This window comes from Tamandua tetradactyla, chromosome 2, assembly GCF_023851605.1.
Source record: "Tamandua tetradactyla isolate mTamTet1 chromosome 2, mTamTet1.pri, whole genome shotgun sequence".
Classification (NCBI taxonomy): domain Eukaryota; kingdom Metazoa; phylum Chordata; class Mammalia; order Pilosa; family Myrmecophagidae; genus Tamandua; species Tamandua tetradactyla.
Genome location: NC_135328.1, coordinates 54,444,760 through 54,459,987, shown reverse-complemented (window position 1 = coordinate 54,459,987; position 15,228 = coordinate 54,444,760). Strand labels below are relative to the sequence as shown.

Here is a 15,228-nt window from a genome sequence, read left to right as displayed (position 1 = left end):
AAATTACTATAAGAGACTGAAGTGGATAATATAAATCTAAACTATGGGATGTTGGGTATGGAGTGGGATGTGGTTCCCCCCCTCGCCTCTTCACAAGCTAAAGCTCTTGTCTGATTCAGGGCTTGTGTTACCTTCAGAGTGAGGTCAGCAGTGGGGAAGGACATTGGGGAAAGGCCAATGGCCCTCTGGATGTGATGATCCCGCCGGAGGATGGGAATAGACTGTGTTAACCCTGCCTGGAGAGGGAAGAAAAAGGACATTGTGAAATATAAATAAGAGCAGAGAAAGCGAAATGCACTTGTTAAAACACATCTTTGATTCTGGCCACATGTACATGAAATCACCAAGATGAAGCTGACAGCAGCCAAGACCACAGCTTGTCAACTTCAAGTAGCTGCCTTGATTTCCTTTATAGAAGTCTGTGGAGTTCCACATCCAGATCCACATCCCAGAGAGCCCTCCAGAAAAGTGCAATAAAGTCTTAGCAACCTAGAAAAATGACTGGCTGTGACACATTCGTACTTGTGTTTCACAGTAACTGCTACCTAGCTTAGAGATACCCAGGTATCGCAAGCCCTTTGTGAAACTCTGTGAAAGGGATCCCTGGTCACACATGCTAGGAAACACAACAGGCTGTGCCTTCCTCCTGCAGATCCCAGCACCCATTAGCATATCACAGGGACTGCTGAGAAATCACAGAGCAAATACACTCATTCAGCCCAGCATTTCCAACATATGAGACCACAGAACTTTTCCCCACTTCATAGCTATGAACATTCTATGGCACTAATATACCCTGAAACCCTCCTTGGGAAATGCTGCCCAAATGATAGGGATTCACTCAGCATATCCAGTGAGCAACTCTTCCACACAAAGCAATGGCGATAGGGCAGTGAAGGAAAATGTCACTGAGGCAGAACCTAGGATGTGGCCACAACTGGCCAGCAACTGATGCATCTCTGTGTAACTGATTCACAGTGGAGGGCTACAGGTCTCCTGGATTACAAAAGAGCCAGCCCAAAGACCTAGGAACCCTTGAGCAGTGACGACATGGACTCTGAGTAGGTCCTCTCCTACTTTACCCATGTCCTCCCCACTTCCCACAGAAGAAATGATCTGTATAGGTGTCAGCCAGGACCTGGAATAAAGGAAGATTGTGAACTCAAAGAATGCCAAGTAAGTAAGACCTTATGAATTATATTAGCCCCATTTTAAGGTGATGAGTATTTAAGTAACATGCGCAAGAATATCTGGCTAGCTAGTGACGGAGTCATGATTCAGTCCAGGTTTGCCTGACATCAAAGCACAAATTATCAAAGGCCTTGGCAGAAATGAAGGGGATAAGCAGAGCTGGAGACTTACATTGCTGGCCAAGGCATCCTGAAGTTTGACGACTGGATTCCCTACAGGACCAGAGGCAGAACCAGGTGGTAAACTGAAGTCAGAGTCCTGGGAAAAACAAAAAACAAAAAACACAGCACAAGCCATTGAAATCATCCTAGTTCGCCTTTCAGCAGAGGCACACATTCTCTGACTCACAATCTCAGCAACTCAAAAAAAAAAAAAAAAAATCCACTAAGCAGCATTCATCAAGAACCATACATGAGTAAAATGGCTAGATGTTTCCTCATGGCACACAAAAAAGAAAGGAGTTTATGGAGACTGCCACTCTTTGCTCCTCTCTTCCTGCTCCCTACCCACTGGGTGGCCTGTTGGAGATGGTGAATTTCACTGGCCTTCTCATCCTGAGAACCTGGTCTGTGTCAGTAATGAAATCTATGAGACAATTCAACAGCGTTTGCCATCCATCTGTAACTACACAGAAACACTTTCTTCTCCGGAATTTTTCTCAGCTCCCCTCTCCTTGCTGTTTCTAAGAGACAACTCTGCCTAAAGATCCCTCCTCTCTAAGTGCTAGAAAAAAAAAAGGAAGGAAACAAATCAAAGCCTCACTTTTGGATTGACTCCAAATTCAATGGGCGGCACAGGCAGCACGGAATCGACGTGAATCTCTACCCCATTAACAGGCGGGACGACGGCCCCTTGCAGCCGCTCGGCCCCCTCCGAGCCCTTTCTGTTTTTCAGAGAACGCTCATTGCCGATGGGTCCTGGTCTGTGCTCCTTGCTCTGTCCTGAGCCTTGTTCTGAATCCTTGATGGAAAAGCAGAGAGGCTGAGACACACAGACTGGAATGACCTCAATCTCTACTTTCTTCCTCCCTGGAAGTGGGGAGAAAGAAAAAAGACAATGGCCCCTTCCGCCCAGGCCCAGGCCACTATGAATGGAATTTCCAGGTTACCTTTTGCTCAGATTGCTTCTGAGCCTGCTCCTTGTGGCTGTCAGCCTTGGGTTCCACCAGGCCAGGCCCGTTCATCTCCTCTGGTTTCAGAGTACCATACGGAGAGCTGCGCTGTGAGGAGGTCGCGGAGGACTCCCGAGACTCGGCACTCAAGTCAACGCCACTATCTCCCTGGCTGCTCTTAAAACCCTGCTGTGCAAAGCACAAAATGGGTTAGAACCCTGACCCCCAAACTCCAAAACACAGTCATCTAAAACAGTGAGACTGAGTGAGACACTGAGACACACCTCCCCACACCAAATACCCCTTACAGATTCTTGTCCTGATTTCGGTCCTGAACTGCCAACAATGCCTGACAACTTAAGAGCACACTAACGAACATATCAACCCTGCCCAAGCCTCATAACCACAAGATACTCAGTGATTCTTAAACCAAGATTGTCATTCTCATTCCACTATGACCCAAATAGACTGAAATACCAGTCTTTTCAGAAAAGAGGTACTCAATCCCTCTCCCTACTCAAGCTGGCTTTTCCCGTCATCCCTTTTCTTTCTTCCCTTCACACAGATACTCTCTGTACACAGATCAGAAATCAAGACTGAAAAGCCTGTTGAAATGGCCTCTGGTCCAGACTCAACTCCCATTGCATAGGGATAGCCAGGGCAGGTTACTGGAATGAAAAGGGTCCAAGGCAAGCTAGCCATGAGGACAGTGAGCACACACTCAACACCCCGACCAGCACACACATGGCGACCACACTCACCTCTGCAGAGCCAGGCTCAGTATTGTTGAAGGCAGTGACAGCTTTACTCCAGGAGTCACTGTTTGAGGCCTGAACAGGGAGTGCTACCAGAGAGAGGAAGACAGTCAGGGCATTAAAAAAGGAAACAGCCTGGAATAACATGAGCTTAGGCTCTTAAAAAACAAGCACAGATACAGTTTACAGAAATTGTAACTCGCCCTCACAAAATGACACATTAGTCAACAGCCTTGATATACAGAAACTAATCTGTGTTTCTCATTTCATTATTATATACTCTAATAAAGACACTGGCAATTTTTTATTCATACCTGCTAGAATTCTACTTCAATAGCTCTGCTGTGTTGATGGTTCTTTCACTGAAGTCAAGCAGGCTATTTCTAAAAGCTGACAGCTTCCAGAAAGTCTTAGAAAGATCCAAGCCAGTAATACTAAATTTCTGTTATCTCACAGATCTCTATGAGACTCCAACAAAACCCACATGTACACAAAACTTGACATGCTATTTTAAGATTCAGGAGTACTTTGAAGCCATTCATGGAACCCCTGGTGAGTAATCAATAAGATATGGCAGGATCCTGGAGCAAAACACGTGACAAAAGCCTGCATTTATACTATGATACCCACCCTCACACACCATACCAAATTTATCAACATTTTATCAAAAGATTATTGTACAATAACCCATACCAAATTTTAAAATCTGTTCTATAATTACTTGTTAAAATGTACTTGGAAATTTATTGTTTTTTTTTGTATATATTTCATGATTAAAAAAAAAAGTTTAAAAAAATTAGGAATTAAGACATTCTAAGATAAAGAAAGGTTGAGGGAATTTGTCACCATTAGACCAATCCTATGAGAAATGCTTAAGAGAGTTCTGCAGGTTGAAAGGAAAGGACACTAAATAGCTAACTGAAGGCATATGAACAAATAAGCATCTCTGACAAGGACATGGGTAAATATAAATACCAGTATTCTTGTATTTTTGATTTGTAATTCTACTTTTTATTTCCTACAGGTTCAAAAGTCAACACATAAAATGTAATGAGAAATTAATGGTTTTGGGGGCTCAGAATGTCATCATGAATATGTAATATACATAAATAGAATGAGAACTACAGAAAAATAGGGGCATGGAAGGGTACAGGAACACAGTTTATGTATACTACTGAACTTAAGTTGGTATCAAACCAACATTTAAGCCTCATGGCAACCATAAAGAAAATATCAAATACACAAACTCATAGAGACAGAAAGTAGAGTACAAGTCACCAGGTTATGCGTGGGCGGGGGGCGGAGGCGGCAGGACAGGGGGTGTAGGGAGAATAAGGAATTAATGCAAAATGAGTGTAGAGTTTCTGTTTGGGGTGTAGAAAAAGATCTAGTAATTGTTGGTCATGAGGCTACTGTAACACTGAATGTGATTAATTTTGTGAACTTGAAAACTGCACTTAAGGTGACCATATATGTGAATATTCTTGTTCGTAGGAAATATATACTATGTACACACACGTAAGTGTACACATAATATAAATCGATGTGCGCAACCTGCTCTAAAATGTTCAGAAAATAGAAGACAGAGATAATAGACAGATGGATAAACAGATGCAGGGATGGATGGATGGATGGATGGATAGAGAGTGGGCAAAGGTGGCAAAATGTTAAAATTGGTGGGTTCTGGGTATCTGGGAGGTATATTAGAGTCTCTGTAAGGGCTTCTATTATTTCTGTAACTGTTCTGTATGTTTCAAATTATTTCAAACAAAAAGTAAAAATTTTATAGCTACACTAAAAATAAACCATTTGACCCTGGTGAAAAAATATCATTAAATATGAAATTTAAAAATATATTCAGGGAAACTTATTCTCCAAAAAGCAAGGTACAATCTGAATCTCTGCTCTCAAGTTTGCCTTCCCAAGACCACATTTAGAGAACTTAACAGAACTTTCCCTCAGTGTTAGGGAAGGGCTCACAATATGGTTAAGAAACTTTCTGAACTCTTGTCTACCAGTCATTTGTTCTACTTCAACAAGGTAAGAAGAAACGATGACTGAGGTGGGCAAAGAAAGCCAAGGCAACATCTCGAACGATCCTTGAACATGGGGCTACCCTTTCCTGGAGTAATGGATATACTGATTGCACTGCTCTTTTACCCAATTTTAGGCAGGGAAAACATTAAGATTTATTTAGGGGCTGCAGCAATAAATAGTGCTAAAATGGCATCTAAAATTATGGCTCATAGAGGAACCCAGGAAACAGGTTATGCTTTATGTATATTAAAATCTTAGAAAGCAAGATAATCCCCAAGAGGCTCAGGCAACCTGAAGCCAAACCCCTGAGCTCAACTCTCACCTTGGCTGCTATTCTCCCAGATCTCGGTGCCCAAACTACTGCCAGGCACAGTCACATCACCTTGCTCCAGGCACGAGTTGTTTTGCTTTTTAGCAAACCGGGGAGGAATACGGGAAGAAAGGCCTCGTCCTTTGACAGGCACCTAAGGAGGATGGAAAAAAGGTGATGCAGTCCAGCCTAAACATTAGGCATAAAGAATTACATATTCTCCCCAGAAAAAGTAACCTGGGCAACAGAATCACACCTGGAAATTGGTCCAGAGATGCTTGGAGAATCACATGTTGTTCTCTCAATCCTATTTTTGCTGTCTTCTCAAGACCTCAACACAGTCTGAACTGCAATGCCAACCAAACCATTCTGTGGAAAAGCTGGAGGCCAATGGACTGTGGTCTGAACCCAGCAACCAAGGCCAAGGGTGCAATGCCCAGCTCTGACATTTTGTTTACAGGGTTTTTTTTTTTGGTTGCAGACCCTTGTGACTTGATGAACTGTATTTCACTTAAATTGGACAAGACTGGAAGGGGAGATCAAACTTTGGGAGGCTGATGGAGCTACGCACCATCTTGGAGACTCAATTTCTTCTCCTTAAGAACAAGGATGACATCACCTATCCCCACAAGGCTACAGTGATAACAGGTACTGGTTCTACCTTATGCTTTATCAGAATTCTCTTGTCCTTCTGGCTCCAATTTTCTCTGACATTAAACCACTCAACTAGCCCTGTTCTTTCTGGGTCCTATTCCTTCCTCGCCTTGCACTCCCTTACCTGCACGGCTTGCTCCTTCTTTCTTCTCTCTTCCTCTAGTAGGCGGCGCTGCTTCTTGGTCAGTACTTCGATGAAGCCTTCACCCACCATAGAGCCCACCTCACTCTCTTCCCCAGGGCTGGACCCGCAATTTTCAATGATGGCATCTGAACCAAGATTCCATGAGAAGGGACAGTGTTTCTATTCAAACATAGTGAAGAATTACACAACCCAACAAGCCCCTGGATAGACTCAGCTCAGAAGGCCAAGCAGCACCTGGCTTAACTTTGCCAAGATGCTGTGCTGTATTCACTGGGATCTACATATCTGGCCATGACTAGGACACCCTCCTCACACCCTCTCTGATCTAATACATTGTTATTATAAACTAGAAAATAGGTCTGGGTTAAGGGTTAAGAAAACAGACTGTACAGACAGACACACTGGAATCTCAGCGCTGCTTCTAAACAGCTGTTAGGCATGAAGAATTACAAATTCTCCCCAAGAAAAGTATCCATCTAGGCAAACCATTTGATCTCCCTGAGCCTTAGGTTCCCCCATGCAGGGTGGTTACAGGGATTCAATGAGGCCGTAAGTACCACAAGGTCAGGAATCTCACATTTTGCCCCCCACTGTAGCTACAGAACTTAGCCCAGTGCCTGGCCAGAATAGTTCCTCAGAAGCTAACATATTCATTGAAAGGGCAAACACATCAATCCAAAGAGCCTGCTGTGGCTCTTGGTTTGGCTTGGGTTCTTCTTCCCCATGATGATATGAAGAGTGACCAGACTCACTTCCATAGTTCAGGTCAAACTGTTTCATGGTCTCTTCCTGCTCGCCTGCTCTCTGAGCAGCCAACTTGGACTCCTTCTCCGCCTTCTTACTGGAGACTTCAGGAATGTCTGAGTTGGCATGGGTTGCCCGCTCCAGTGTGTAGGGAGAGTGTCCGCTCCCACCACTGCAGCCACCAAGACCTCCAGGCAAGGCCTCTTCTGGGGACCTATAAAGGAAATAAGATCTTGTTAGTTCAGAAGTGGCCAAAGATTGGAGATATGCATATAGCACACACACACATACACACACAGAGCCCTGATCTGGGTTTTCTCGACAGCATGGCAACTAGAGCTATATTCATCATTTCTTTTTACTGTCTCGTTCACACAGTAGAAGCTGCTTACTGGCAGCAGCACATTCATGTGCAAACACACATGGAAGGCACCCTGGCACTGCTTCAGCAGCGTTCTACCTGCTCACAGAGAAAACTACTCTTCCCGCACTCCCCTTCCTAGGGCTTAGTACTTCCGTTCTTTCCTACTTCATGCCAAATTCAGCAGGACTGCAAAAAGGAGAAAAAGAGGGATAACTGCTTAGAATAGAGTCACAGAACTTTCTGTCCTATCACAAGACTCTGGAACAGCAAAGAGCCCAGGTATTGCCCTGTAGTCCGAAAGACTCCTGGGGGCAGAAATCACAAGCAATGTCAAACTCCAGCACTGGGAGCATGGAGAGCTAAGCTAGATCAATACCTGAACTTAGCATTCTCATCTAGTTCCTTCTTTGGGGGTATAAATTAACTATACCCTTAGTTTCTGTGCTTTGAATTCTAAGGAGAGGAAGGGAGGTGGAAGCAACCTTTCCCAGTATACTCTGAGGGCAAGGACACCCATAGCACACCCTTCATCCCCACTGTCTGAGGAACAGCCTATAGCAAGATCACATGTTTTTCAATTTTTCTAATTTCAGGGCAGCTTATAGGAAATGAGGCTGACACTAAGCACAGACCATCCACATTAGAGCATCAAATTCCAGAGAAGAGATGCTTATCAAGTCTTCAGACAGCCCACTCCACTTTGCTGTTGCCTGGCTCTTAGCATGCAAAAGTGGCAGTCCCAGAAGCAGTGCTGGGTCTCCTCCTGCCAAAAAGCAGAGCCATTTGGGAAAAAGCCACCTCAGCGAGGCCAGAAGGCCAGCAATGGCCCAGAAGGCTGCTGCCTGGCAGAATCTCTGGAGTCGAAGAACCTGGTGGAATGACCAATGCTCACCAGGTTCCATTCACAGGCAGCGCCCACCCACCCCACCCCCCGCTTTCTGTAGTGGCCCCTGGTGTGACTCCAAGGACAAACATGGAGGCTGAATTGTTGGAACAGGTGCTAGGAAAGCAGTCAGAAGAGAATCACTGGGCTGGGCACCACAGTTTTGTTTTTGTTTTTCAAGCCACAAGAACAAGAACAAAACACCACAAGAGAAGCAGACAAGCAAAGTCAGAACAAATAATGAAGATGTTCACACACAATGGCTTTTTGGGAGACAGCCCCTCCACACACACACCTTCTAGAGCACAAGAGGTAAAGAGTTGGGGGTCACCTGACACATGGTGGGACATGCATGCATGAAGTGCTGCTTAAATAAATTAGTTTAATAACAAAACAAAACAAAAAGGACCTGGGAGTTTGTTTTTGTTTTACCTTTTGGCTTTCAAAGGCGTCCCATTCTGTTGGCTCTCATAACGGGGAGAAGTTTCACCACCACCTGGCCTAACGGACTTCTCCCCAAACCCTCCAGGCTCCAGCTTTCGACTCTGTCTGTCAACCAAGGGTCTCTGACTAGAGAAGCTCCTCTTGGCCAACTCTTTCTTCTCACCCACACTGGCCCCAGAGAGTCCACTGTCCACTTGGGAGTCTGGCTCAGCAATGTGGCCTTCTCGCCGCTCCCGCCTCTCACTGAAGTCACTACTCTCAGAAGCTGTTTCCCATTCTTCATTGGCGTGATCAGAGGAGTTCTGGTATGAGAGCTCAGGGGACCGGCGACCCACAGCACTGCTCTTGTCCCCAGAACAGAGTTTGGACCTGCCTGGCCACTGACCTGCCACCAGCTGGGGCTCCTCCTCAGGTCCCCAAAGGCCCAATGATTCACGTTCTTGCCTGAGGCGCCTGAAGCGAGGGGGCTTGTCTTGGCGGGGAGGACGCCTTCTCCGGAAGGGCCGATTCTCTGCATTTTCAGAATCTGCCACATGGTCATCTTGGAAGAAGGACCGCTTGTCCTCTAAGCAATTGTCCTCGAAGCCCCTGCCACCAAATGAATCAGAATGTCTGTAGGAATCTGGGATATAGTCTCTATCTGTGGATCGCCGGGACCCACATGTGTCTGAAGAGCCATATTCTTGCCAAGAGTTGCCTGGACTTTTGCTCTGCCAATGGGGTGACTCTTTGGCCATGAAGGTTCTCCGCCCATACCCACAATTGCTCAGCCTGGGTGGGAGGGCTCGCCCAAAAGCCCGAGGGCCTCGATTCTTAGCATCCAGACTATTATGGTCATCAGAATACATCTTGTTAGACCGCCAGGAATCTTTAAAGTCACCTTTCTTCAAGGTGCTCTCCTCCCTCTCCAGGAGCGAGCCTTCATTTCCATTCTCGGAGCCTCTCTGCCGACGGCGCTTTGGAAGTTCTTCATACTCTGAGCCCTCGCTGTGAGTTTCGCTGGCAATTCTTCGCCGGGGCTTGGCTCTGGGGAAATCTTCGGGCTGATTAAACTCTCTCAGTCCTCGGCCTCGGCTACTTCTTTGGCTGTTGTTATAGATGCCCCGAGCCCCAAGGACCCCCCCACCACAGATACCACTTCCATTTCCACCAGTAGGCCGACCACGGAAAGTAAATTCTCTGAAGCCACGTCCCCGGCTCCGGTTCTGTCCTCTGCCCCCAAAGGCCTGTTCCTCATCAATAAAGATCCAGTTATTTCTCTTTGTTGGGGGCATATCGCTGGAATCCCGTGATGGTCTAGTCTCCCAGGCCCTATCAGGCTTCTCATCCTCTTCCAACTTGTTGGTTTCATGGCTAAAACTAGCATGGGAGGAGCCCTTGTCCTCCAAGACAGGGGTGGAGGAGTTGGCCAGAGTGGAATCATTCTCTTCATCCTCATCTTTTTCTGCCTTGCCAACTGGCTCCTTCTCTTTGGCCAGAAGGGCATTCTCCTCTCCTAGCTCCTGCTTAATTTTCTCTAGCTCCTTTTCCTTATCTTCTACTTTGAGGGCTTTAAGGACGGGTTTCTTGATGGGCCCAGACCTTCGGGTCCGGCCCGTCTGCTCTTGATGCTGGCTACCAGAGCTCCGGGTTTCGGAAGTCCATTCAGGCTCTGAAGCTGGCTGTTTGTTGGTGCTCCCTTCCTTCTCCCAAGAGGAGACATTAAAGGAGGGTCCTTCCTGGGATGTCTCCTTCTCAATACCACTGGATGTGTCAATGGCCTTTGGTTGGTGGCTAATGTCCCAATTGCTATACTCTGGCTTTTTCTCAGCTGTGACAAAGTCAGGCTCCAATGGGGAACACCTGAGGTTTGGGGGGTGACCTCCAGGAGCACCCACTTCCTGAACATTTCCTTGGGGTGGAAACAAAAGCTCCTGGCCTATTCTTTGAGAAGAGATACAGCTGTCAAAGTTTGCTTGGGCCTTCTTGTCAAAAGCACTCAAGTATTCCTCCCCTCTCTCCTCAAAGAGATCGCGCTGGGCACTTACGCCCCCTGACCTTCCAGGTGAGGCAGAGTAAGAGCTTTCATTCCTGAAAAGGAACCAGAAAAATCAGTCAATGTGATTGGAGCCTGGTTCCTGGTTTCCATGCTGAACACAGAGCTTAGTTTTTAAAAGAAAAAAAAAAATTAAAAAAGAAAAAACATAAGCACCAACATTTGTTCTATCTTTAAACAGGTCTCAGAGCTGCTGGGCCACGGATTGGTTGGTGCCCCCTGGAGTCCATAAGAGTGAAGAATGCAGTGGCTGCTAGGTGGACTCAGTGTGCCACCTTGGAGACAGAGAGGAGCTGGGGAAATCCTCTGGTTCAAAGAACAAGCTGGAGCCTGAGAGTCCGTGAAGAGTCTGGGGCACTGGGATTGCAAAGCCACTGGGCCGGCAGGCTAGCTTTCTTTACTTGGACAGGAATGAGCCATGAACTACACTCACAACCCTGCTTGCCCACCCTCTTCACCCCATGCCCAAGATTCCACTCCATGAAGTTTGCCTTTGACCCCAGGATTTCTCCTTGGCCTTCAGTCCCTCCATCAGATAAGAGCCTCTCACACAAAGGCAATCTTTATCACACTTTCCTACCCCAAAGGGCACACTGGCAGTCCCTTTAAAGGTGCACCCTTTCCCTGAGGTAATATCTCATAGGATAGTGACTCTTCCCAGAGCCCCCTCACAATTTAGGACCTGGAGATTCTTCCTTCAGTTGCAGGTCAGTAGTACCGAGTTTCGCCTCACCTGATATGCATGTCCAAAGTCAAAGTGTCATTCGATTTTGGGTGGGAGAGAGAGTACCCCTTGCTCTGCAATGCCATGTAGCCCTCTGGACTCCACACAGGGGCTGGATCGATAGAGGTCACTTTTCTTTCCTGGAGTGGGGGCACACAGTTCTGATCCTCAGAGCGACAGCCAGTCCCAGTGAGGGAATCTTGGGGCATCATGGGTTTCATCAATCCTGAAGAGGGCAAAGAACTAATCTATATCATCTCATTTAAAGATCCCTACCCCAACCTCAAGGTCAACCCAATCTCAGGTCAAAAATTGTCACCGATGGAGAATAGGGGAAAACTCAACTTCCCCAAGTTGAATTCTTGATATTCTCACAAGCAGTGTGGACAACCAAAGCTACAGGCTGAGCCCCCAGTCTTGGGGTTTGTTCATATGAAACTTAACCCCCCAGGGGATAGGTCAAGCCTACTTAAAATTAAGCCTAAGAGTCACTCCCAAGAGAACCTCTTTTGTTGCTCAGATTTGGCCTCTCTCTCCAGCCAACACAGCAAGCAGACTCACCACCCTCCCCCTGTCTACGTGGGACATGACTACCAGGGGTGTGGATCTTCCTGGCAGCGTGGGACAGAAATCCCAGAATGAGCTGAGATTCAGCATCAAGGGATTGAGAAAAACTTCTCGACCCAAAGGGGGAACAGCGAAATGAGGCAAAATAAAGTGTCAATGGCTGAGAGATTCCAAACAGAGTCAAGAGGTTATCCTGGAGGTTATTCTTATGCATTAAGTAGATATCACCTTGTTATCCAAGATGTAATGGAGAGGCTGGAGGGAACTGCCTGAAAATGTAGAGCTGTGTTCCAGTAGTCATGTTTCTTGATGATGATTGTATAATGATATAGTTTTCACAATGTGACTGTGTGATTGTGAAAACCTCGTGTCTGATGCTCCTTTTATCTACCTTGTCAACAAACGAGAGGAACATATGGAATAAAAATAAATAATAGGGGGAACAAATGTTAAAATAGATTTAGTTTGAAATGCTAGTGATCAATGAAAGGGATCAGTAAGGGGTATGGCCTGTAAAATTTTTTTTTCTGTTTGTTATATTTTTCTGTTGTCTTTTTATTTCTTTTTCTGAATTGATGCTAATATTCTGGGAAATGATCATGATGATGAATATGCAACTGTGTGATGATATTGTGAACTGCTGAGTGTATGTGTTGGGAATGTTTGTTTCTTGTAATTTTTTTTAATTAATAAAAAATTAAAAAAAAATTGTCACTGATGACTAGCATCAAATTTGTTTACATATCACTGGGCTCTTAATCTTTTCCAACTAGAGACTCTTTGAAGGTGAACGACCTTTCCTCCAGAAATAACGCATATGCGCGCGCGCGCACACACACATGCAATGTGAGGTGTGAAAAGACCAGTGAAGCCCAAATCTAAATTCACAGACTAAGAACCCCTGTGTTGAGTGGTATATGACACTGGCAAATGGAAACTGTAAATATCAAACCAGAGATGGTTCATCAGGGTCGATCAAAAGGCTAGTGGTTGCCAGTCAATGAGAATTTCTTTGTAACCAAAGACAACCTGAGGAAGATGAACTACACACCAGATAGCACTCATGGAATGATGTTAATATTTCTCTGGTTCAAAACCTGTAGCAAGATTTGGAAAGGAATTTTGGATTTACTTCCTTTTACTTCTAACCCTAAGAATGACAACAACCCTTCATATCTTTTATGTAAGAGTGAATGGAGGCGAGGGGAGAAGTTTATAAAATTGACAATAAATTAACTGGCTTGAGTGAATTAGGAAAAAAGATGACATCTCAGGACTTCAGAAACAACAAGCTGAGTAAATCAGGACATATCACATCTTTCTTCTCTGTCCTCTCTGTCCGTGTTTATCACATGAGGGGGTTGGTGTGGCGGCATGATATTAAAGGTTTCTTTGGGCCTAAATCCTACAAGGTCGGGGTGGGGGTGGGGAAGATCAGAGTTTTCAAACACATTCGCTACAAAGGTTATAAATAGCCAAAATTTTTGTTTTGCCATCTTTTAGGCAGAGATAGTGATTCTGAACTACTCCTGTAATTTCAAGTTTTGTTTTAGCAGTGGCATGCTCTATTCGAATGCTGTTGATACACAACCCCAATCCAAAATTAGTTTGATTCAAATAGTTGTGAGAACCTTCTCTGGAACCCTGAAAGTACCATTTATGAAATACTTACTGAGACAGGCTATAAACTCTGCTAAACACTATATATGGACTTGCTTTGGTAACGTGGAAGGCTACAAAACCTGAAAAGGTCTCCTGCCAAAAATACTTTCTGCCATGAAAATACTGGACCAAATATATCAAGCATTTTACTTGCAGAGATATGTTCCCAAGAGAACTGGAGGTCTTCAGGGAACTGAAAACCACATTCATAGGGATAAAAGCTGAGGTTGCCCTGGTAGGGAATGAGGGACATGGGGAGAATTTCCCAGTCTTAGTAACCTACAGGCTTGGCCTTTAACACCCTCACAAACACAAGAGATGAAGTCTTTTTGTTTAAGGTAAGAATTACAATCCAAATACCACTTAAAATAAAAACTTTCAAAGGGCCACCCATTCAATTTAAAGGTGGATTAGAAAAACGTATATCTTTAGTATAGGGAAATGACCAGGAAGCTTCTCTAGTCGTACTCTAGGAATTCATAATCATTTGATTGCTTTCATGTGGATTTGGAGGAGGAGTTATACTTCCAAGATAGTCTGGAAACTTCACAAGTTAATATAAAAAGTAGTTCTGAATTGGTAAAACTTCTAGGACATTATGGAAAGCAAACATAAAACCACTGTAGAGGGTTATACCTTCAACCCAACCATACTGGATCACCACAGATCAAGCACCGTAGAAAATAAACTCACAACCAAAAATTACCAGGCCATCTGTGGAAAATTATTCAACATGAATCCACTGTGAGTCCACAGGGTTAGATAACCAATATGATTAGATTCCAAGAACTTCAGAAAGCAGAATAATCTGTTAAAGACTAGAAAATTATGTCTTAAATTATTAAAAGCATAAAAGAAGGAATGAAAAACTTAAGACAACATTAGTGACAATCTCTGTTTAAAATGTTGTCTATTTAAGAGACATGGAAAGCAGAATAAGGTACAAAATAAATGTAGTAAAAGCCCTAAAATGAAAGAATAAAAGGAATGAGGAAGAGGTAATATTTGAAGTGATAATTAGGAGAGTATTTCCCAGAACTGACGAAATATGTAAATTCATGCATTTCAGCACAAGTTCTAAGCAGAATATAGAAAGCTATAGATATACACTGACACAACACAATGAAACAAAGCTGCAGAACACCAAAGACAAAGAGATGTGAGAATCAACCAGCAAGTAAATACAGCAGATTACCCTCAAAGAAATAACTTTTTCGGACAAAGATAATCTGTCACCAAAAAGCTTTCTTGAAGAACAATTAAAGAATGTACTTCATGAAGAAGTAAATTGAACCCAGGTGGGAGGAAGAAGATTCAAGAAGGAGAAGCAGCAAAGAAACTGGTAAATATGTACAGGCAAATCCGAACAAGCACAGTCTTGTTCAGACATAAATAATAGTGACTGTTTTGGAAGGGATTAAAAGCAAAGAACTAAAATTCTAGGCAAATATAACACATGGCACTGGTGGAGATAGAGTTCAGATAAGAAGATAAAGATATCAGCTTTAGCCTTTCTTAAGTCAACTTTAGAACTTTAATGCAACCACTAAAATAAAAGAAACAGAACATAGAAGTTTAACAAGAAAAGGAATAGGGAAAACC

General features: G+C 44.3%; 1 protein-coding gene across 1 annotated transcript in view; it reads right to left on the bottom strand.

The window, feature by feature from the left end:
• Positions 1-15,228, bottom strand: part of PRRC2B (proline rich coiled-coil 2B) — a 103,258-nt gene that overhangs the window by 15,621 nt on the left and 72,409 nt on the right. Inside the window, 10 exon segments of the mRNA XM_077147246.1 lie at positions 132-236; positions 1,363-1,449; positions 1,954-2,151; positions 2,300-2,491; positions 3,064-3,146; positions 5,417-5,558; positions 6,183-6,328; positions 6,956-7,161; positions 8,627-10,708; positions 11,407-11,623. Of these exon segments, the coding sequence (XP_077003361.1) occupies positions 132-236; positions 1,363-1,449; positions 1,954-2,151; positions 2,300-2,491; positions 3,064-3,146; positions 5,417-5,558; positions 6,183-6,328; positions 6,956-7,161; positions 8,627-10,708; positions 11,407-11,623 (3,458 nt within the window).